The sequence below is a fragment of the Drosophila kikkawai genome, chromosome 3L (assembly GCF_030179895.1).
Source record: "Drosophila kikkawai strain 14028-0561.14 chromosome 3L, DkikHiC1v2, whole genome shotgun sequence".
NCBI lineage: Eukaryota > Metazoa > Arthropoda > Insecta > Diptera > Drosophilidae > Drosophila > Drosophila kikkawai.
In genome coordinates this window covers 11,427,098-11,449,613 of record NC_091730.1, presented here as the reverse complement: position 1 = coordinate 11,449,613, position 22,516 = coordinate 11,427,098, and the positions used below count along the sequence as shown (strand labels likewise).

Below are 22,516 nucleotides of genomic sequence, written 5' to 3'. Positions count from 1 at the left end.
TTTTACAGCAGTTTGCAACGCAGTAAAGGGAGTCATTTCCGACCCTATAAAGTATTTACATCGATTAGCCATGTCCACCTATCCGCCTAAAATTTTGTAGAAAAAAAAACTTCAAAGTTTTTAAATATATTTTTGTTGTTATTGGCAGTAGAAAAAATCGTTTGAATTTTCCATGTAAAATATAAAATATTTTTTTAATTCCACCAGTGTTTGTAAAACGCGCTAGCACATTTCGCAATGCTACTTTGCCTAGCGCGTCACTGCGCATTTGCCGCCAGTTGGCATCCCCAAACGACGAATATGGGAGAAAAGAGAATCCGCAGTCGGAAGAAACACGAGGGAAGGAATCGTCATTATTTTTGAAAGCCATCTTTTCGTTACAAAATGTGTTCTCTCAGCAGCCGAAAATAATTCGGATTGATTTAATTCGTTAAGGCGCCTACAGTTATGTTCATATTGCCAACAAATCGCACTCTGGAGCCGTCGATAGAGCCAGAAAAAGAGTGTTTCCGTGTGCGTTAGTGTGCGTGCGTGTGTCGGTCCGCGAACACAGTCGGTGTGCAAAGCGAGGGGCAAAGGCAGAGAGAGAGAGAGAGCCAGGAGAGTGAACGCGGGCAACGAACGGCGTGTGAAGGACGTGTCGCGGTCGCGGGCGGTGCAGAAGGAGCGAATCTGATCGGATCGCCAATGCCCAGCAGCTAGCTAGGACAGCAGCCAGCGGAACGGCCACGGCCAACCTCCATATCCTCAATCAGCGGCGCCAACACCCCCACCCACCAAGATTCCACCACAAATCCCCGCCACCAGCGGCAGCAGGAGCATCGCCATGCCCGTGTCGGTGGCCGTGTGCGAAACGGCGAATGTCGTCAATGCCGCCCTGCGAGAATCGCTCGGCGTTTCTGTCGGCGTCGGGAGCGGCGGCGGAGCGGCCAGGGCGGCGGCTGCTGCTGACGAGGCCAAAACCGGCGACGATTCCGGCAATCTTCAGAGCCACATTGCAGCAAGTGCTAAGCGCATTTTGATGGCTAAAGTCGAGTATGAGGAGGTGCCAAACTACCACGAATCGGTGCTGGAGAACCTCAAATCGAAGTACATTGTCATCAAGCCAAGCAATCCCGGCGCCACCAACTGCAACGGCTTCGGCAGCCCCAACAAAAACAATGCTGGCAAAGTTGTGGGCGCAAATGGACATGGTGAGTATTCAAGAAGAAGAGAAGGAGAAGAGACAGAAAAGGAGAAGAAGTAGGAACTGCAGAGAGAGGTTGCTGTAGCAAAAGTTAATTTTCTTCGCCTCCGTCTTGTTGTGTGTTTCTTCTTTGTGTCGCAATGCTGTATTCGCAAAATTTTACATGTGCCTTATGCTGATGCCTGTTATTTTTTTGTTGTTCAAATTTCCAAAAATCACGTGTGTTGTTTTTCCGCCAAACATTAAATTTTTTTTCTTGTCCGCCTGCAGTATGCCGACAGCAGCAGCGCAGTCGGCGTTAGCAGCATACCTGTACTTTTCGTGCGTGTGTGAGTACGAGTAATTGCGCTTGGGTGGTGTACGTGTAAACAGAATGCAAAGGAACACGAAAAAGCAAAACAAGTACAACTCGTAAAGAGTGAGCTGGAGAGGAGAGAGGTGGCAACAACAACTTTCAAGTTCTGATTCACAGAAGTTTGGAAACACAGAACACAGTGGCGGAAAAAAAACGTGCTGCCGCTGCTTCGGCGGCAAAAGACAAAAAGCACGAGGCCCCCCTCATAGTTCCGTCTCTTTTCGCCGCACACATGGCCACAGGGGTATTGCGCCAGCGGTATTTTATGAGCTTTGTTTTTTCCCTTTTTATTTTCTTTTATATTCGGTAAATGCGTCGCAATCTTCTTGAGCTGCGTGTGAATGGGGGCGTGAGGAGGGAAAACAAAAGGCAAGGCGATTGCAGGCGTGATTCACACCCACAGTCGCGGCCGGCGGAGCAGGAAGTGGACACACACGAGACAAAGCCAAGACAAGGCGATGGATGCTGTAACAAGATGTGGTCGGTCTGGTCTGGTCAATGCCTCGAAAACAATTACAAAAGGGAGCTGGAATTGAAGCGCCTACAACAACCACTGTTAGGTCGCGCCAAAAATTCAGTTGGCAACACTCTGCTGCCCCATGTGCCATAGGTGCGAGCGGGACGGCCATACAGACTGCGTCGGCGCATTGTCTGCCTTGTTTTGCTACTTCTCTTCTTGCCACTCGCCATCTCGCTCGCTCCCTCTGTCGCTGTTATCAGACACACACAGGTGAGGCTCTGTTTGTGTGTGTGCGAGTGTGTGTCAGCAGTTTCCACAGCGAGCAGTGCTAGCTGGTTTTATTTTAGTAGCCAAGCACAGCACACATAGCGAGGAGCGAGCGAGAAAATCTAGGAACGGAGAACGGTCTCCACACTCAATGCATTATGACTGTGATAATTGTGGACGGGTTCGCCCTGTGGCTGCTCTACAAACTGCTCCTCGCGCCCTGCATCCACTTTCTGCGGCACGTGCTCATCCTGGCCTTCCATCATTTCTCTCCATTCACAGACAGTACCAACGGCGGGTGTACTCGCAAGGAGCACTCCAATCACAGCCACAACAACGGACCACATGCCCATCCAAATGCGACTGCGACTGCGAATCCAAATCCCAACGAACTGCCTAAACCGAAGCGTGTCCTATATCCGCGCGAGAACATTCGCATCGGATGGAAGCAATCGGAGCGCAAGTGGCAGGTCGGTTCTGGCATGATCAATGTGGGCAACACCTGCTACCTCAACTCGACGCTGCAGGCGCTCCTCCACATTCCGGCGCTGGCCAATTGGCTAGTATCGGAGCAGGCCCATGTGGATAACTGTATGGTGGCCGAGTCTGGCGGCTGTTGCATCGTTTGCGCCATGGCCAAGACGCTCCAGGCAACCCAGGGCAATCAGTCTGCTGTGCGGCCTTTTCACATCTATTCAAAGCTGAAGCAAATTTGCAAGCACATGGTCGTCGGTCGGCAGGAGGATGCACATGAGTTCCTTCGCTTCCTTGTAGAGGCCATGGAACGGGCCTACCTGATGCGCTTCCGCAACTACAAGGAGCTGGACCAGCTGGTGAAGGAGACCACGCCGCTGGGGCAGATCTTTGGCGGCTACCTACGCAGCGAGGTTCGCTGCCTTAGCTGCAATCACGTGTCCATCACGTTCCAGCACTTCCAGGATCTGCTCCTCGATATACGCAAGGCAGACACGCTGGAGGAGGCCTTCGAGGGTCACTTTTCGCGTGAGCGACTCGAGGATATGGGCTACAAGTGCGAGGGATGCAAGAAGAAGGTGAGTCAAGCGTTTAAATAATGTGATTTGGCTTTATTCACATAAGCACATCTGTTCCAGGTATCGGCCACCAAGCAATTCACCTTGGAGAGGGCACCTATCACACTGTGCATCCAGCTGAAGCGCTTCTCCATGATGGGCAACAAGCTAACCAAGCAAATCACCTTTAAGCCACGTATCGATCTGAGCAAATTCGCTGCACGTTCAGCGGCGGCACAAGCCCAACCGCTTACATACCGCCTCGTCTCGATGGTCACCCATTTGGGGGTGTCGCAGCACTGTGGTCACTACACAGCCATCGGCTCCACGGAGGCAGGCAGCTATTACAACTTCGATGACAGCTATGTGCGGCCCATTGCCATGCAGAGCGTGTGCAACACGAATGCCTATATTATGTTCTACGAACTGGACCTCTCGCAGGTCTCCAGTCCGTCGGTGGCCGGTCGGGGAAATGGCTTGCGTCTCGTCAATGGCCACAGTCCGCTGCCAGTGCCAGCTACTGTATCCTCCTCGCCCACCCGCTTTATTGGCCCCCAGCTTCCGCCTGGCGGTATCAATGGATATAGCAATGGTCAGAATGCACAGAAAACGGCTATTCAGTTCAAGCAGCACCAGAACGGTCTCCAGCTGGCTACCGGAAAGTTTCAAGACTCTGCAAAGTCTCCACTGGCTGCCGTACACATTAAAAACGAAGCTGCTACAGCAGCTTCCACTGCAAATGGTAACAAAAGTTCCTCCTTCACCAACACCACCACCAGCAGCAGCAGCAACCACAAATCAATAAATCAGCAACACTACCTGCCAATATCCTCTGACGATGACGACGACAGCGAGGATGAAAGCAAGGCCAGTCGGTCATCAGCCCAGTTGCCGAGCATGCCCAAAATGATGGAGGATAGCCCGGAGAAACCAAAGACGCCGGTGAAGGTCCAAGTGAAGATTAGCCCCGTCAAAACGCCCCTCAAGAGCCTAGTGCCCTACGAATCAGCTTCGGAGGAGGAGGATACCCCACTGCCTCGCAAGCGACGAAGTGACTGCGATTCGAGTGATTCAGAGCCGGAATCGGGATCGGTATCGGGGCCGCCGGTCAATGGTCACAACAAGACCAATGGCACGGGCACTGGTCTCACCAATGGCTGCTCGGCGGTGGCGGCGTTATCGGTTCACGTTAACAGCAGCAAACAAAAGACTGACGCCATCGACGAGATCTTCAAGAGCTTGAGCAAGCACAGGTCCGCTGACAGCGAAGACGACGACGATGGGGATGATGAGGAGGCGGCGGCAGTAGCGTTGCCGAGCAGCCAGCTCACCAACGGCTGGCATCCGCAAAAGAAATCCCAGTCACAAAACAGAGCGCCGCCATCGCCTAAGACGCCGCCTTCGCCGGCGGTCATCAAGTCGAAAACGGGCATCTGGAAGATAACCCGCAATGATGATGATGATAACGATGATGATGAAGATGATGATAAGGAGGAGGCAGCCCAAATCCAGTCTCCGACCAAGAGCCATCGGAATCCGTTCGCCAGCAGCAAACCCTCCGCAGCAGACTCGCCAGTAACGCCTGGAGCAAAGCGTCAGAAGCTGCTCAACGGGAGCGCACTTAAGACGCAGCAGCCCATGGCGAGGATAGGAAATGGATACCAAAGCGAGGCCACAGCGAATGGCGGCACGATTAACGAGCTGCTGAAGCAAACGCATCGGGGATACGGCTCCTCGGTGCTCAGCTGGAACGGCAAGCCCGCGGAGCTGGAGAAAGAGGTTAGTTGAAGAGTGGAACCAGGGTTACACCTAGAGTTTTATGAGCTTCCTTTAACCTTAGATTAAGGCACTAATATCTAAACATGGCAAAGGGTTTTTATTTAGAATAACTTTTTTACAAGCGAGTAAATATTATTTTAACTATTGTACTGTCTAGACTTGCCACTAACATTTTAGTTCTTTGTCTGTCTTTGTTCTTTCTTGGCTAAACAACTACTTTCTTTTTATTTTCCTCTAAAACCCCTCTGATCTCTCACTCGCTTTAATAACTGCATGAAATGCGTGATGAATTGATTTACTAAAACTTAACTTGTTTGTAATTTGCATTTATTTCCACATTATCCCCCATTCATTTAGCCTTTTGAGTTGGTTTGTGCGGAACGGATAGCTGGTCACGGCAGTGTGGATGGCAGCGATATCGTCGCGGAGAAGAGCTCGGCGGCAGTCAACAACATGGCCAGTGGTGGTGGTGAAGACTCGGCCACAATAGCAGATGCAGGAGCAGCAGTAGTGGACGCACTCGAACCGGATCGTCTCAAGGACGGCCGGTAGGAGGCAATGGCATTAGTGAAGGCATGTCGCTTTTTTGCAGTCCCCACAATAGAAACGATACGATTACGAATAGTCTGTGATTACGTCCGTTGAGAGGGTTCCCGTCCCCTGGACGCCGTTCGCCAAGCGTTAAGAGTGTAAAAAGAAGGAGTTGCAAAAGTCATTGCGAGAGGGAGAAATGGCTAGGTAATCCGCCAATAGAAGCCTTAAGATTTGACTGCTGGCCGGCCGTGTTCTTTCGATTTTCCACCGCTTGATTGATGCGCCATTAATTCAGCCGAGCTGTGTTACCGTTTTGCCAGCCAGATAACCGTGTCACCGTGAACCGTAAACCGTAAGCCACTCACCCATTTTCGTACCAAATAATATGCATTCCCCCGCCCTTGCGCTGTGCCACCACCTCATTTGCATAAACTTGCGCCTAGGTCCAAACTCGAGTTTAATTGTTGTATATTTTATATTCTTTAGCTACTTGTGGAGGCGCGGGAGCAGCGGCAGCGGGACCAGGACGATGACGAAGAGAACGAAATGGATCGCGGACGGCAGCGAAAAGTCAAGTCTGGAGGATCGGCCAAGGGCAGCAATAGCAGCAACAGCACGCCCGGCTACAATCCATTCCAGGAGTACGAGGGCCAGAAGAGATGGCACAAGAATGGCGGAGGTGGCGGTGGCTTTCCGCGTTCTTACAACCAAAACTTTCGCCAGAACTTCCAGCAGCGCCACAAGTTCAAGTTCAATCGCTTTGGGGGACAGGGCAGCGCCAAGTTCCAACAGCGAGCCCTGCAGCGTCACCTGGCCGCCGGCGGTGGCTTCACCCGACGCCAGCATCCAACGGGACACCAACAGCAGCAGCAGCAATCCTAACTGGATAAGGATAGACGTCTTGGATTTGGACCAGCGACTGCGGCATGTGCATTTGTTATGGGATTTCAATTTCGCAAGAGTTTTGTAACCGTTTTTTAACTGCTTATGAACATATTAGGAGTAGGAACTAGGCTTAGAAACAAGTAAGCTATAAGCTAGAGCATAACTGTTGCCCCCAAACCCAACACTACCACATAATATCCCCGCTTAGACCCTAAGCCTATGATTAAGCTGTAAGAGAAAAATAGTGGGAAAGGATTACGAGAGGCCACGCCAGGAGGGTGTTCCCCCTACTTGCCCCTCTAAATGTATCATTTTAAAAAAATGTTACCCCGCTAAAAACACAGCGCAACATGAAAATAAAGCAACCCATTTTATTTGTAAGACTCAACTAAAAAAACTAAAACCCGGAAAAAACCCTTTGTACATAGAATTCAAGCCTAGACCTAGAGGACCCCATGGAAAAACAACAAAATTTATTGTAGTTTTAGCAACCACCTTTTATTTATAGAATTTTACGGAAAAGCGGCGAAAAGCAGCCAATTGCCAATATGTTAACCCGCAAAAATAAAGCATGCTCGATGTATATGATATATATGTACTGTGGATATATGATGTGAGCGAACGACCGGCGCTGCGGCGTGTTTAGAAAAATTATTGTACAAGCCAGGAATTAAACAGTTTATTTGATCCACACACTCTAGAGTAATAGTAAATAAACCGTTAAACAAACTACAACGATAACTACTGATGCTACACTTAGTCGCCCCCGCCCCGTTTGCGCCGCAGTTCCTTCTTGTTGATCATCCTGCCCTTGCGATACTTTTGCTGCTCCTTGCCAAACTTGAGGCGCTTCCGCTGGTGCTTGGGCACGGCCTTGATGGTGTTATTGCGATCCCGCTTGGCCTTCTTCTGGTTGACCTTTTTGTCCAGTCGCTCCTTTTGCTTAAACACCTTGCTCTTGTGCATCTTCTTCAGCGTCTTGGTTTTCATAATGCGATCTAGGTCCTTTTTGCTCTTGATGTCTGCCTCGGTCGTGGGATTAGTCTTTTTGGGCTTTGGCTCATCAGCGTCTTCCTCTGCCTGTTTCTTGCGTTTGCGGGCACTGGGATCGAAGTCCATGCCGGGTATCCTGTCGGGCCGTGTTGTGTCCTCGTCCTCGCTCGCCGCCTGCTCCTCTTCATCGGCTTCGCTGTCCTCGGCTGTGTTGGCGCCCAGCATGTTGCGCTGCGCCGCCAGGTCATTGGTAGTTAACTCTACGATCTTAACCTGAACCTCCTCGTCCTCGTAGGTCTCCTGCTGGCCCTCCTCCTTTTTGTCGTCTTCGGTGAGCTCGCGCAGTGGCTCGTACGACTTCTTGAGGTGCTTGAAGCCATCTTTCACCTCTTGACGGATACGTTTGCGCTCCTCCTTAAGGTTTTTCTCCAGATCCGCCTTGGCCCGGGATCGTCGCTCGTTTTTTCGCTTCCGGAAGCCAGTGAGGAACTCTCTGGGGGGTGTTGGGGATGGGGGAGTTAGTAATTTGGCTGTATCTGGACTGACCCACTTACATGCGCTTCTTGTCGTCAAATACGACTTCAGTTTTCTGCTTGGCAGCCTTTTTTCTAGTCATTTTGGATTATTTGAAGTTTTGGGATTTGTTTACCAGCAACATGTGCGGGTATAGTGTGGCCGTTTGCTGTTTCGTTGAAGAAACCACACTTTTACCATGTCGAACTGAATGCCATACTTTTAAATTATATTTTTTAAAGATATTTTTAATTTGTATCATCCAATCATTTATCAAAATTAATGTTATTTCAAATGCTCATTACATAAAAAAATCTCCAAGTGGGGCAAGAGGGGAAGTACAGATTTCCCGAATGATTATTTATGTATATATTTTTTTCGAATTTGTAAAATTCAATCAATTGAATTAAATTTAATTTCAAAATTCCAATTAAAACTTCAGATTTCCCAACATCATTTTTATATTATATTTTTGTAATATATTTGTAATATTTAGTATATTCCAAACAATAATCAAATGAAATGTAATTTCAATTACCTGTATTCTATGATTTTTAACATTTCAAATCGCATTTCGTATATATATCACATGATTATAAGTTCAAGTTCAACAAGTTCTTCTAAAGAAGCATTAACATTACACAATTGTAAGACTATTTCTAGGGGAACTTCGTACAACGCTAACGTCTATATCTAAACTATATTTATAACGATATATTCGGTTGCCATATGTATCTGGTATTTGTTCCGTAACTGATATATTGTTCCATCTCGCGATGCTTTCGTTCACTCATCATCGTAGTCCAACGCAAATAGTTTCTTGCGGCGGAAGGAGGAGGTGTCCAGAATCTTGGGCGACGACGGGCGGAAAGTCGGACTCTCAAAGTCCGCCATTTGGACACTCTTGTCCAGTGAATCCATACTGAAAGATAGGATGTCATAAGCTAGTTACTTGGACTGCTAAAGCTAAGCTACTTACTTCTTCTTTTGCAATTCGAGTCGGGATTTGTTGTGGTTCAACGGCGTGGAGTTGATGGCTGACGGGGTGCCGTGCTGGGACAGCTCGAGGGGGTCCTCGCCGGATAGGAAATGCGAGGCAAAGCAATCGCGATTGGCAATGGGCGTGGAGCCCACCAGCGTAAGTTCACCTGGGGGGACTCTTGGCTTTGATGTGGGCGTTGGCGAAGACGGGGCTATATTGATACTGGGTTTCGGCGGGGCGATGGGCTTGTACAGATGCAGGACCTCCAAAAAGTAGAAGAGATAACGGAAGGCAGTGGTCTTCCAATTGCACATTTTACCCCAGACCTTTCGACGGGATCGACGAATACTTCGAGACTGCAAAAATGAAGGACAATGAGTTTAAGGGAAGTTTAATCCATGCACATAAGGATATCCTACCAGCTGACCAAGGGTCATCAAAGACTGGCGCTTCTGCTGCATGCGCTGCAGCCTGGGATGCAAGAGCAGTTGATCTGCCGTGGGCCTCTGCATTGGATCCGGCATCATCATGGACTTGATCACTGTCTGCAGTTCCAAGGATATCTCTACAAAAAAAAAGGACAATATTAAAAGCTGAAATAAAGATCGCCTTGCATACACACTCACTGTTAATGAACTCCTCGGGCAGGATGCCCTGCCGCAATTCGTGCCACAGCGGCCCATTGGCTGGCAGATCCATGTAGCAGGCCAGCTCCAGCATTGCAATGCCCAAACTAAAGATATCCGCCGCCTTGGAGAAGTGGCCCTGCAGGATCTCCGGCGCCATGTAGCGAGAGTCACCTTCGGTGGCATGCCGGCTGTTGGACCTGTCCAAATCAAAGACCAGCCCAAAGTCTGCCAGTTTACAGGTCTCGTCATCCTCGCCAATCAGCACATTATCCAGCTTAATGTCCAGGTGAATGAGATTACGGTCGTGCAGAGACTTCAAGCCACGTAGCAGGTCCAGCAGGATGTGCCAGATACGCTCCTCGGGTATCCGCTGGCAACGCAGCAGATACTGCTCCAGACTCTCGCGGCACAGTTCCATTTGCATGAAAAGCCGGTCGTACTGTTCCCAGGCGCGAATGAAGCGGATACAGTTCTCGTGACCGGAGAACTCCTCGTAGCGGCGAACCTCCTCCAGCCGCTCGGCCCTGTACTGTTCGCCGCGGAACAGTTGTTTGGAGATCTTTACGGCGTACAGTCGGCCATCGGAACGATCGCGCACCTGGAAGACTTCGCCGAAGGAGCCTTCGCCCAGCTTGGCCAGCCGCTGGAAGCACTGCTCAAAGTGGCTTCGGTCACTCCAATCGGCGGATGCGGGCGAGGATGGCAGAATGCTGGCATCGGGACACTCCGGGCCCCGGAAGGAGATGGCGTGGGCGATCTGTGAACTGTTGGCGCTGCAGGATCCCAGCGACTGGCTGCGGTTTAGATTGTTGTTGTCTGCCGGTAGGAAGCACCTGTAACGCTTGTTCTTCGGCGGCCGGAAGCGGTTGCTGTTCTCGCCATTGTGCTTGCTGGCTTGGGTCTGTATTTGCTGCTTGTGCCTGTGTTTATCGTCGTGCAATTCTGGGAGCGGTAAGCGATGCTTTTCCATTTTCAATTTTCCAATTTCAATGAGTGTGTGCGCAGTGAGACCATATCGGACAAGGGGCGAAATGCCAGACTCCCCTGGCGACAATAAGACGCCGGTGAGATGAGATTATCTGCTAATAAGTGTTCAAAAAGCCAGAACTAACTAGTATTAGTTAGTTAGAATTACTAAAGTTGGTCGATTTAATCATAAAAACTTGATTAATCCCTGAAATTTATTTGCTTTTGATCGTAATTTGGAATATCGTAAGCTAGAGATGGCAAGGTTGAAAATGCTAATTATTTAAATGTCTGAAAATAACTGTAATATTTTTGTAATAAACCTAAATATTACATGATCAAAACAACTTAAAATGCTCTTTAGCCCGAGAAAACTATAGAAAATTGAAACACACAATCAATGTCCGTGGGACCAGATCTCAGGATTACTACACTTACGATATAATTCAAATATTTTAGTATATACTAACTAATACCAAAGTGGTATTGATTTGGCGCTTCAAGCGTGGCCACACTGAGTTTATTAACAAAAAAAAAAAAACAAATTATTAGCAAAATGGTTAGCAGAAATATAGAAAGGTAAATATTACGGAAAATTCTAACCGCCTACTTGGCTGTGTGAGATTATGCAACGCCCTCGAGCTCTGGTCTACATCAGTGGAGCTCCGGATCTTGGCGTGCACCTTTCCCGGTTATGCAATTTGATTTATTTATCTTCTGCGCCGGACAATGGCTTCTGTGACGGCCCCAACTGCAGTGCGGCATAATCTCCAGCTTGACCTTAACCTTGGACTGACTGCTCCAGCAGAGATAAAGGCCTGAGCAGTGATTGATGTCCCCAAATCTTTGACCTTTCCAGCACGAGTAAAGTGCCGACTTTCCATGTCATCCGGGAGGTGTACGACAGCTCCAATGCCCACGAACGGTTCGAGGCCGAGCTGGACAAGGCGCTGGAGAAGAAGGTGGACTTTATCATAATCGAGCCGCCGCGTCTGGGCGATGAAACCGGTGAGGATTATCAGCTTTAATTCGCTCTTATATAGTGCTTAATTCTGGATTCCTTTCTTCGTTTAGGGCGCTGGATTTGGGTGGGCAATTGCCTGCACAAGACAGCTGTGGCCACTGGCGTGGTGTCCCTGGTGGCCAGCCTGCTGTGGCGCGATCGTCCTGTCATTGCGGCACCCGCCTGCGCGTTGTCGCTGTTCTGCAGCGGCCTCTACACGGTTTCCTGGAATTATGATCCTTGTTGTCAATATCAGGTGAAGAGAGTGCTTCTTCGTACATGCATCCTAATCAACAGCTATTCCTTTCCAGGTGGAGAACAATGAGACCGTGCTGGAGCAGCTGCCTCTGACGGATGTCTCCTCGCCTGTGATCCTGGGCTACTCGCCCAACTGCAAAACCAAATACTTGCATCGCGGCGTCACCTTCCTTTCGGCAGCCCTATGCGCCTGGCAAATCTGGCGGTCATACAAGTAGGAGGCCTGGCAGTCCAATATCCAAGCAATTCATGCAATCCAAAACCCGAGAATGGCAGCTGCAGCCGAAGAGGAAGCGAAAGCGGAAGCGTCATACGTAATAAGTTTAGATTATAGGCACTAAGCGAATGCATTTCTATAAGAATTTCGATTTTCAAACGATTTTCGAACGATTTTAGCTTACTTCTGTCTTGTGAAGTTTTTTAAATGGTTACGAGTCCCAGCTTCCGTCGTCCCGCGTCCATGTCAGTGTGTGTCCTGCATGTTCTCCTAACTTATTACGGTTCGATGATGGCCTGCATTAGTCCTAAGGTGGAGCAGGGTCTAGTCACTGTTCCCGGAGCTGGCTAGCACTGTAAATTAAGCAAACGTCAACTTCTGTGTATAATAGAAATCCCATTTATGATTGTTATTTAGAGTCTAGTTGAAGATACAAATATCAGAAAGCGAAGGGGGAAAGAAAAATAAACGCAATGCAAATGTGTAAATTCCGTCTTTGGGCAAAGAGAATGTGATAAGAGAGCATTACTGGGATCGGATTTATGACAATGTTGCGCACGTCATGCGGGCGATCTGGCTCTCTTTTTTCCCCTTGTTCTCGGCTCAGTCGCTTTATGCAGGCCGCTGGCAACGCATCAAATCGATCGGGTGGTGCTTTCCAGTGCGATCCAGTAACAATCCGATTGACCCACTCCGTAGATCAGTCATGGACTCCAGCCACATAGCCGTGCGAATGGGTAAGCCAGACCCCGACTAGATAACAAGGTGCGTCGATTAGATAAAGCCTTGGCCCCAGACGGGCATCTCTTTGGTTATCCCAGAGATCGGGATTGACTGCCAAGATGTTCGTAAGCGCTCACAGTCTGCGCGCCATCAACAAGTACTATGAGAACCAAGACCAGACCAGCCGGGACAAACTGTGCCGCCTGGCTAATCATTTGCACTTTTTTATCTTGGCTAACATGTGTTGTTTGCTCTATATTTCCCGACGGCAGCCTCGCGACGCAGCCCCTCGCCGGACGCCGATGACGACTCCGTCTCCAAGACCTCTTATGGCAGCTTCAGCTCCATCGAGGATATCAATGTCCAGATCCACGAGGAGTGCGATGTCAGCGAAACCACTCCGCTGCTGGCAGCCACCATCTCGTCCTCCTCCTCCTCCTCCACCAGCTCAAGTCTGACAAAAGACTGCCTCAATTGGCGATCCGTGGGACTGCTGCTCATGTGTGCCTCCTCCCTGGGATTGGCCGTGTATTTGCTCTGGCGACAAAGTGAGTTTTCCAGCTGATGGTCGTTATTGTTTAAATAAATTCGAGCAAGCTAAGCGAGTTATGATAAGAGCAGCATGAGTGTGAGCATGTGAGCACAGGCGGAAGTGGTCAATGATCGAGGGGCACTTTGGAGAATGTCCAAGTATCACGAGACTCACTAGGTTTGATGATTTATAAATAATAAGATAATAATTAAGTAATAATTAATTAATTTAAAAGTGTAGTCAAACAAACAGAAACCCATATTTATGTGTATTGCCTTTCAACAAATAAAGTTTATATTGTATTTTATTCTTAGAACCCAAGTGACTTGATTTCAAAACATGATAAAGGGTTTTCTGGAACGAATTCTGTTTTCATTTTATAATTTTTCAAATGAAAAACTTTTCAGAATTATTTTTCCCATATTTATACAGACCGCAGTTGCCTTTAAATGATTCACTTTTCATATTTTCCCATTTAATGAAGCAACAAAGACATTTTATTAGCTGAATCACTTCTCCTCATTGCTTGCAGCTCAAGTGCCGGACTTTGGCTATCGGCTCAGTCTCATCGAGCATGATATATGGTCGGATATGGATCTGAAAAACCGCGGAACTCTGCTGGATCCCCGAAGAGTTGCCACCGTATTCTTTACCCACACGGCCAGCGACGGATGCCTGGAAGATTGCCCACAACTGCTGCAAAGGTTGCAGGTGAGTGAGTTCCCTCCTGCCAAAATCAAAGCCATTTTAAAACCGGTCCTTTTCTAGCAATCCCGTGAAGAAGAGCTGCCTTATAACTTTCTGATCACGGGCGACTGTCAGACATTCGAGGCACGAGGATGGGGTTACGAGAGCAGTTACCCAGGAGATCTGCCACAGAATAGCTCCCTGGTGATGGCCTTTGTGGGCGACTTTAGTCGCAGGCCACCCAGCAACTGCCAGTTAAGAACGGCCCAGGCCTTGATCCTGGAATCCTTGAAGCGACGGAGACTACAGGCCGACTATCAGCTCTATGTGCTTGATACCAATGCTGAAGCAGTGCAGCGGGAGCTAGAGCACTGGCCGCGCTATGCGGGACGCCGGAGAACCAAGTGAGATTAAGAGACTCGACTAGATAGAAGGTTCCAAACTATTCCTCTCGTTTATTGTACGCCAAACGAACAAACTGAATTACAAAGAAGCGCAGGATGAGTAAAGCAAGTGCCACCGAGAAGCGAAGCGTGGGATCCCCGGGATCTGGCTACGGATCTCTGGCCTGAATCGGGGGACCTGCGAAGCGTTGCGCATTGGGTTAACTGGATGGATTGATGCCTAAAACTACGGACTAAGAACTAAAGCTACAGCGGGTGAGAGCTAATCGAACTCCAGCTTCCGAAAACTGCCCTCGATGGACTCGATCTGTGACACAAAGTTGGGTCCACCATTGCTGGCCTTCTCTGCATTGAAGCTGCTCCTCCGCTGGATACCGCGGTCAGAGAGCAGGACACTCTTGTCCAGCCCCAGCACCAGATCCCGCTTGGCGGCCAGCTCCTGCTTCCACAGCTCGATCATATCGCGCATGGGCACAGTGCCGCCCATCTCCAAGGGCAGGCATGCCTGGTCGACGCCCTTCATCAGCTCCTTCTCGCTGCCGTAGATGATCAAGCGGTTTTTCATCTTGGAGCTGACACGGTTCTTTACAAAGTCGATGAGCCATTTGAGCGTAGAGGGAACGTTGATGAGGTGAATCTCCTTGTGGCGCATGGGCAGCGACTGTTCGCCCCACTTGAAAATGCGGGCAAACTCCGTGGGATTCCAGTTGGTCACGTGCGCTGTCGACACGCCGGAGAAGTCACCGACATGCGTCAGGCCGGTGATCTGTGTCTCCTGGTCCTCCATCAGGCATTCGTACGTGAGGAAGTGCGCCTTGGCCTGGTCACAGCTGGTGTGGATCTTCGGATTGAGGCCCTTGGCATTGATGACCACCACGCGGCGTCCGTGCTTGTCCCGCTGGGGCACTGCAAAGATGTAACCCTGGTCAATGAGGTCGCCCAGACGCGGCTCCAGGTAGTCCAGCTGAGTGCTCATGTGCGGGAATGTGCGTCGGATGTTGAGGTACTTGAGCAGGGTCTGCTCCGCCATGGGAACACTGAACTTCTTGGCGCGTAGGAAGCGCAACAGGAAGGTGTCGTCGCAGCGCACATTCTGCAGATCCTCGTTCTTGGCCACCCAGTTGCGCAGCTGCTCCAGGCTTTGCTCCCGTGTGCAACGATCCTCGCGCAGCTCCCGCTTGGCAATCTTGAGCAGGGACTCCGGCAGGGAGCCATCTCCCTGATCTTGGACTAACTTGGTTTCCTTCATCTCTGGATGCTGCTGATGCGATTAAGCGCTGGGCATGGATCGTTGAAGCTGTGGGAGAAACAAAACGTATAGTTATTAATTAATTTAATTTGTATTTAATTATTACAAAAGTTGAGGTATTGTTCTTAGCCCTAAAGTTTTAAATTTTAGATAGAATAGAATATATTTAATAAGAATATGGGTTGCTCAAAATAATTTGTATTTTTATTTAGGCTTGTTATTTGTTTAACTTTGTAGCTGTTCAAGTTTTCCGAAAATCCCCAGCTTTTGTAGATATTTAAATATTAATAAAATGATTCAACTTCAGTCTGGTAATTCCCCTTGATTCTCCAAAGTCAAAAGATCCACACAAAAGATTTCTTGCAATTCATTGGATATTATATCAAGAGGTCTTAAACGAGATATCTTGAAAATAATAAAGTTAATGAATTTTAAGATTAAATATCTTTAAAAGTACAATACAAAATCTATTGGAAATAATGTATAATAAGTTCATGAACTCTAATATTAAATATCTTAAAAAATACATTGAAAAAAAGGGTCAAAAAAATATAAATAAAATATACAAATCTTCAAGAAGGTTGTGTTTCTTCATCAAATTAAAATTTTAAAAGAAAACCAGGGTACTATTACTATTCCCATTTATCTAATTAATTATTTTGTTAAGAAACCCTTTTGCATTTGCTTTTGGTGGGCCTATTCTGCACTTTAATGAGGATCCATAAGCATTTATTAATGGACTTCCCATAGAAATTAGTTCAAGGTCCCATCGATCTCAAGGCAAACGCCGCCGGATCACGCATCGTTGTAATTTGCAAATATTTGCTAATTAAAACTCACAAGAAACGAGCGCTCTGTATTTGTTAAAACATAACGCCGAGACCAAAATGCAAATGGACAATACATTTTCAGCGAAACCCCGAAACCGACGAAATGGAAAAAACGTATAAATTATTTTCTCGCCTGTGCGCGGCTCATTCAGAGCTGGGGCTCTTTGTTGTGGCACAGCGACTAAGAGATCCATAAACCGACAAATGGCATTATGGCCAAATACAAAAGACGGCTAAAAAAAGGCGAACTGCGAATTGGTTCAAGTTCAAAAACTGTTGGCCGAAAGCGGGTCACAAATTGGTTATGGAAAATAGTGGTAATAATTAGCTGGAGCTCAGAGTCCAGTGCGCTGGGTTCACAAGAAAGCGTTCCTTTGTTGGCCAGACTTCGGTGGCTGGTGGGTTGCATAATCCACATTGGTGCCACCATTGCCCCAAGTAAACAAACTGCGATCATTATCAGCTCAGCTCAGTCCCAATATTTGCACACAATTTGTGATCCGATCGCTTGGATTGCCCTTTGTTTCAGCTCAAGACCCCGATAATTCCGACATTCGAGTTCCGTTTTCCCATGACACCACATTTGCATATGCGGCAACGACTTTGCGAACTCTGTGCCATTTAATTGATTCCGTTTTTGGGACATTGATGGCTTTCAGCTTTCAGCTTTCGGCTTTCAGCTTGCTGCCGCCTGGCTTTTCAATTTTCTTGCTGTCTCGGTTTTCCCTGTAAACAACTGGAAATGCGATTTCAAAATGTCATTGGGCAACCCCAGCTGGATCCCTCCTCTCTTTCACTCTCCCAGTTGCAGCTCCCAGCTCCAGCTCCAGGTCTAGCTCTCCCGCCTGCAGTTTCAACATTTTCATTGGGAGCTCGTTGCTGCGGCTGAGGATTGCGTGGCTTTTGTGTACAGCGGCTGGCTAACTGGCCAATAATGCAACAGGCGGTGCAATCGTGGCTTATTTGGTAATTTCAGCGGGCTCATATTCTCTGCACAGATTGATTTGGCTGCCGAATTGATTGCTTCTACTTCAAGTCAAGTTGATTTTGGATAAGGGTTAATCGCTTTCAAATTGTTATTACTTTATGATTGAAATCTGTGGTTGCTTGATTCAAAATTGACTCAGGAGTTTGGAATGTAAATAATCATGAATGTTGGGGGTTTAATTCAAATATTTGTTACTTTGATCTCGTAGAAATTACTCAATTTTTATCTGAGGATAAATGTTTTCAATAATATTTTTTAAAGTGGCTTATGGATTTAGAAACTTGAAACTTTATTAATTAAAAAAAAGATTTGAAAGTTGATAATTTCTAAATTTGTTTTAAAGTAAACCAGCTTAATATATGAATTTATTTTTCATTTTAATTTGTGTTTACTATATTCAATAAATTTATTTTTCATTTAAATTTGTGTTTACTAAATTATTTTAATTTATATTTCATTTAAATTTGTTTTTTACATATTATTTTAATTTATTTTTAATTTAATTTTGCGTTTGCTATATTTATCTCATGTGTTGTTTGCCTTATCCTTCCTTTATCCTGGTTTAATACTTATTATTTCTTAAATGTTTACATATCTTCGCGTAATTTATTCACATTTACACACACATAATTGGCACACACTTACACCCTGGGTTTGAATCCTTTTTGTCTCTTTTGCACAACCCGTCGTCACACGCTGCGTATGAGCAATGCCAAACGCCCGTTTTGCAATCCTTTTAGAAAGAGCGCTCTTTCAATGGATGATGATGCTGTTACCCTGGCGATATATGATCAAACGATCTTCGAGAGACAACGCGCCGATTGAAATGGACTTCCACACAGCGCGGTATCCAAACAACGAATGACGCTGGCTGGAGAGTTAGCGTTTAGCAAAACAACGAAAACCAAAAACTGAAAACCGAAAACCGAAAAACGAAAACCGAACAACGGCGGAGAAACAAAAATTGTTAAAGAAATTAACTGGATTATATAATGGCTAGCTTGGCAGAGCGGGATTCGAATGCAATCTGATCGGCTCGGCTCGATGCTGTTGCACGTTAAGAAAATGTATTAAAGTTAAATTATTTATTAAAATTAAATTATTAATTAGTTTAAATAATATTTATTTTTTAGCAATTAAATCAAGATTTGAAGTTTTGACATTCCCTAAAAACGTCTTTAAAAATAAGCAATAAATATTTTTATATGAGATATTAAGTATACGCCTTGTTTAATTTTTTACATTTAAATAAATTATTTAAAATAAAGAATTTGTTTTTACAACATATTTTTTTTTAATTATTTAAAGTACTTTAAAATCCCTTTTAAAGTTTTTAAAAATAAGAAATATGTATGTGAAAAATTAAGTATACGTCTTGTTTACTTTTATTTATTACATTTAAATAATTATTTAAAATACAGGATTTGTTTATAAAAAATAATTTGCTATTATAATTACATTTTCAGAAAATCTAGTTCTATTTTTATATCATACTTATTGTCCCCAATTTGTGATTGTTTTTAAATGGCTAGCAATTTCCTTAGCTTTCTCTAAATATTTTTTTCTGTGTACTCTGACTGCTTTTTCCGATGAGTTCGCTGCATGGAACAAGTTTTTGGACTCTGAGGCAGTCGAAACCGAAACCGAAAGTACGAAGTACACGAACCTTTTGGCCAGGCTGAGAGGAGAGGAGAGCCTGCTGCCTGCTCCCAGCTCCCAGTCATCAAAGGTAGCCATAAAGCATCCCAGAGCTGCTGCTGCTGCTGCTGTTGTTGTTGTCGTTGGGCAATGGAAGTCATTCAGTCAGTTGGTCAGCTGGCCAGTCGTCATCAGTGGCTGTAAATCAGGTTCGCTGTCGGTTCATTTTCGGCTTTTCTCCCGCCATCTCTCCCCACTCTCGCCAGGTGTAGTTACATACAGGTCTGTGCCTCTGTATTTTTTGCCTTTTCATGCCTATTTCACTCATTAGGTTTATTGAAAAACATTGATCAGGGCGCAGCAACAAAAAAAATATTTGCATTTTCATGGTCCGGCGCCGAGCAGTGAGTGAGTGACGACGATTCCAGGTGGCACTGAGGCGAGAATGGCCGCCTCGAAACCTTGAAAATGCAATCTCCCCGATGGTAATGATGCTGTCGCCATTTGCTAATAGCCAAACACCTAATGATCTGTCCCCCCGTGGCAACCGATGGCGATATTTGCTTAGCTCTCCGGCTATCATTTCCATTCCACTGCGGATTGCAGTTTACGGCTGGGAAATGCGTTGGCCCTTCATAGTCAGGGCCATGACGTTGGCCGGGCTTTGTGACTTTGGGAATGTGGACAATCGGACATTTCGGCATTTCCCAATGCACAGGGCGTAGGTCTGTCTGTCTGTAAAGTGACCCGCATTGATCGCATGCAAATCTAATGATTTGTTTCCGTTTGCCCGTGGGCGAGAAGTGGGGACTCGGATTTTGATTTCGACTTGGAGTTTGATGTTGGAAGTGGTGGCACGCCCAAAGTGCTAAACAACCATTAAAACTGCAGTGTGAAAATGCCTTTGTTCGATGATAATTAATGTTGATCTCGTTATGAGGCCCGTCTCAATGACAAATCGGTTTATTGATAGCCCACCGAAGGTCATTGGCAAGCGGAGTCATGGGATGTGCCAAGAAAATCTCATTTTATGAGTGTTTCAAAACAGGATTGTGCCCTAGAAAAGTTCAAGGTTTTCGTGAAAAAATTAGGAGCTATTGGGATACAACAATTTCGTAAAATTTAATTGAATAATATGCTAAAGCCACTTCAGCTCTTATTCACTCAAAAATTCACTCAAAAAGCTTTAAATATCATTGTTTTTATTTAGTGTGATCGTGACCTTAAATTTATTACAAGTCCTTAAATTAAATTAAGCCAGATTAGGCAAGCTTTTTAAAATGAATTCGCCTTAACATCATCAAGGCTATAAAATCCATTAAGTCCAATTTCAATTAGGAAGACGTTGGGGTCCTCTGAGACTTCCGTGTAAGCTGGGCGCTCCCGTTTCCTGTCATCACAACCCGGTTATTCCCCCGATTGCAGCGATATAACCTTCCACCGAGATTGTCCCTGACCAGAGCCAACGGATTGACCTACTCCACACCGGACTGGCCACATTTTAAACACATTTGTTATGTTGGTAAGTTGGTAATAACCGTACTCGCTTTGCCAAGTGCGCGATGTAATGTGCTCACTCATCGCTGGCACGCATTTAATTTTTTTATTTTTAAACATTTTATTTTAACTCTTTTTCGTTTTCGTTTCCCTGGCATAACGGGTTTGGAGATGCCCGGAGATGCCCCAGTCCCAGGCGCAGTCCCACTCCCAAGCCCCATCCAATTGCTCCACATCAGCTGGTGGCCATAAAGATGTGCCGCCGCTGCCGGCTCTCAATGGCAAAACACCACAATATAATTTTTAATAAACACATTACATGGCTCACAGCGAAGCAGACGAAACAATTCGCAATTTCGGTGAGACGAGCGGATGGATGGGGCAAAGCTGAGCTGATGGAGGAAACCTTTTTTGTCGAAATCAAAGCCCACCGGATTTTTCGTGGCTTTTATGATTTTGGTCTTAGCCATAATTAACGACGAAGAAACTCGGCGGCAGCACGACTTAATTATTGTTTCGAAAATGAACCTCTAACATCCCCACATTATCTAGTTGTAAATTCTGCCCCAAACCGAAAATGGAAAATGTTGCGCGAAATTTGCATATCACTTTTGGGGATTTACAGAACATAATTTATCATCTGCTCCGCTTTAGGGCATCGATGAGGGGGAAGCACGAGTGCGTAATAACATGGACCTGGGAAGTCTATCAGTTTATCTTTGCCCAAGACGCATTTTGTTTGTCACCAGCAGCGCACCTGTTCAAAATAAATATTGTTTGGCTACTTTTTAGGGGCTTTATGGGTTTGCCTTTACCTTTTGCTTGCGGTCGCCAAAAATTGCGTCAAGCTAAAAATGGAAAATGGTTAATTGTTAATTGCACAAGACAATGTCGCTGCTCTTGAGCTGCACTCGCGGACCCATTGTCATAAATACCAGGTAGGGTAATTGCTGGGGAATGGCCAACTGGGGCTGTTCTGGCCAATTTGTACCTCAACATTAGTTTTTATGTGCCTCCAAATATCGTGTTTCCGTTGGGTTTTTATAAAGCTGTTCTAAATTGGGGCTAAATATACAAAAGCGTGGTTTATATGTGGCAAACCTTTTTAAACCTCAGACCGCATTAGTTTGCTGGGATTTTATTAATCAATAAAATGCCTAATAAATGGTTACTTAAGTTTTCAGTTCCGATACGCATTTGCGCTCCCATAAAGACCACATTTATCATAAAACAACGCGGCTATGAACATTAAATACAAGTTGACAAGCAACTATTTCCGATTTTTAATGTGGTTCCGCTGAAACGCAATTTCCTAAAGTCATAAGTTAATATATATATTAATAATTGCAATTCAAAGCTTGACTTTAACACATAGCAATGACTTGTAGGTAGTTTATGGAGTTGAGACCACATTTTAAGCTTGGAGAAAATAGAGGTATGAGAGCGTTTTTTAACTTGAAATGATTCTACAAATTTTGTATTTACTCTTTTAATCAAATATTTATATTCGTAAAAAATAAATATAGGATAAAACCTTAAAAAACCACGAATATATGTGAATTTTTACACCTTTTAGTCAGTATTAATTATGCTTGTTGCTTGTTACATGGACTTATCTTTGAAAAACAACAATATTATAATTATATAATTATGAGATGTTTTAGCTTGAATCCATAAAAATAAACAAAATAATAATTAATATTAATAATAATTCATTTTTGGATTTTTCTTCTTATTAAATTAGTAAAATATACAACGATATGTACTAAAAGTATTTTCCCTCTATTGCCTTTAAAATTTTTGAAATATATTTTCTGCGCGCTCAACGTGCCGATACTATCGCCTTTAACATATCAGGCGTGGTTTGAGTCTCAGATGTGGTTGGATTTTTTAGGGAGAAATTGAAACTT

The 22,516-nt window shown here is 45.7% G+C and overlaps 6 protein-coding genes across 7 annotated transcripts; 3 read left to right on the top strand and 3 right to left on the bottom strand.

The window, feature by feature from the left end:
* Window positions 1-281: 281 nt before the first annotated feature.
* On the top strand, window positions 282-7,087 carry scny (ubiquitin specific peptidase 36). Of its 2 annotated transcripts, XM_017178731.3 has the most exons (5): window positions 282-1,193; window positions 2,551-3,320; window positions 3,381-5,078; window positions 5,436-5,585; window positions 6,099-7,087. In XM_017178731.3, the coding sequence occupies exons 1-5, from the start codon at window positions 827-829 to the stop codon at window positions 6,492-6,494; spliced, it is 3,381 nt and encodes a 1,126-aa protein (XP_017034220.1). In that variant the 5' UTR covers window positions 282-826; the 3' UTR covers window positions 6,495-7,087. The 2 variants fall into 2 exon arrangements, with proteins under 2 accessions (XP_017034220.1, XP_017034218.1); XM_017178729.3 differs by lacking the exon at window positions 5,436-5,585 and having other exon boundaries at window positions 284-1,193.
* Window positions 7,088-7,148: 61 nt separating this feature from the next.
* vito (nucleolar protein viriato) lies at window positions 7,149-8,203 on the bottom strand. The gene is made up of 2 exons (XM_017178732.3): window positions 8,045-8,203; window positions 7,149-7,983 (listed from the first exon to the last, which is right to left on the bottom strand). The coding sequence occupies exons 1-2, from the start codon at window positions 8,104-8,106 to the stop codon at window positions 7,254-7,256; spliced, it is 792 nt and encodes a 263-aa protein (XP_017034221.1). The 5' UTR covers window positions 8,107-8,203; the 3' UTR covers window positions 7,149-7,253.
* A 317-nt stretch (window positions 8,204-8,520) lies between these two features.
* On the bottom strand, window positions 8,521-10,759 carry Myt1 (protein kinase, membrane associated tyrosine/threonine 1). Its single transcript, XM_017178854.3, has 4 exons — window positions 9,612-10,759; window positions 9,405-9,550; window positions 8,983-9,341; window positions 8,521-8,925 (listed from the first exon to the last, which is right to left on the bottom strand). Exons 1-4 carry the CDS (start codon window positions 10,582-10,584, stop codon window positions 8,790-8,792), a joined length of 1,614 nt encoding a protein of 537 aa, XP_017034343.1. The 5' UTR covers window positions 10,585-10,759; the 3' UTR covers window positions 8,521-8,789.
* A 285-nt stretch (window positions 10,760-11,044) lies between these two features.
* Window positions 11,045-12,546, top strand: Pmi (Transmembrane protein Pmi). The gene is made up of 4 exons (XM_017178825.3): window positions 11,045-11,159; window positions 11,440-11,588; window positions 11,655-11,839; window positions 11,895-12,546. The coding sequence occupies exons 1-4, from the start codon at window positions 11,137-11,139 to the stop codon at window positions 12,057-12,059; spliced, it is 522 nt and encodes a 173-aa protein (XP_017034314.1). The 5' UTR covers window positions 11,045-11,136; the 3' UTR covers window positions 12,060-12,546.
* Window positions 12,547-12,686: 140 nt separating this feature from the next.
* PGRP-LD (Peptidoglycan recognition protein LD) lies at window positions 12,687-14,408 on the top strand. Its single transcript, XM_070285195.1, is given in 4 exon segments — window positions 12,687-13,015; window positions 13,018-13,329; window positions 13,846-14,024; window positions 14,082-14,408. Coding segments are annotated over 4 exon segments (933 nt in total). The 5' UTR covers window positions 12,687-12,900.
* A 258-nt stretch (window positions 14,409-14,666) lies between these two features.
* On the bottom strand, window positions 14,667-15,653 carry Cralbp (Cellular retinaldehyde binding protein). The gene has a single exon (XM_017178823.3). It carries the CDS (start codon window positions 15,651-15,653, stop codon window positions 14,667-14,669), a length of 987 nt encoding a protein of 328 aa, XP_017034312.1.
* Window positions 15,654-22,516: the final 6,863 nt, after the last annotated feature.

Excerpts from the sequence above, each read along its gene's own strand:
- Cralbp (XM_017178823.3), bottom strand. The coding sequence starts at position 15,653 with ATGAAGGAAACCAAGTTAGTCCAAGATCAGGGAGATGGCTCCCTGCCG.
- vito (XM_017178732.3), bottom strand. The coding sequence starts at position 8,106 with ATGACTAGAAAAAAGGCTGCCAAGCAGAAAACTGAAGTCGTATTTGAC. Across the intron at positions 7,984-8,044 it reads TTTGACGACAAGAAGCGCAT|AGAGTTCCTCACTGGCTTCC; the intron begins GTAAGTGGGTCA and ends AACACCCCCCAG.
- scny (XM_017178731.3), top strand. The coding sequence starts at position 827 with ATGCCCGTGTCGGTGGCCGTGTGCGAAACGGCGAATGTCGTCAATGCC. Across the intron at positions 3,321-3,380 it reads GCGAGGGATGCAAGAAGAAG|GTATCGGCCACCAAGCAATT; the intron begins GTGAGTCAAGCG and ends CATCTGTTCCAG. Across the intron at positions 5,586-6,098 it reads TAGCAGATGCAGGAGCAGCA|CTACTTGTGGAGGCGCGGGA; the intron begins GTAGTGGACGCA and ends TATATTCTTTAG.
- Myt1 (XM_017178854.3), bottom strand. The coding sequence starts at position 10,584 with ATGGAAAAGCATCGCTTACCGCTCCCAGAATTGCACGACGATAAACAC. Across the intron at positions 9,551-9,611 it reads GCCCGAGGAGTTCATTAACA|AGATATCCTTGGAACTGCAG; the intron begins GTGAGTGTGTAT and ends TTTTTTTTGTAG. Across the intron at positions 9,342-9,404 it reads TGATGACCCTTGGTCAGCTG|TCTCGAAGTATTCGTCGATC; the intron begins GTAGGATATCCT and ends TCATTTTTGCAG.
- Pmi (XM_017178825.3), top strand. The coding sequence starts at position 11,137 with ATGGTTAGCAGAAATATAGAAAG. Across the intron at positions 11,160-11,439 it reads GTTAGCAGAAATATAGAAAG|CACGAGTAAAGTGCCGACTT; the intron begins GTAAATATTACG and ends TGACCTTTCCAG. Across the intron at positions 11,589-11,654 it reads GCGTCTGGGCGATGAAACCG|GGCGCTGGATTTGGGTGGGC; the intron begins GTGAGGATTATC and ends TTCTTCGTTTAG.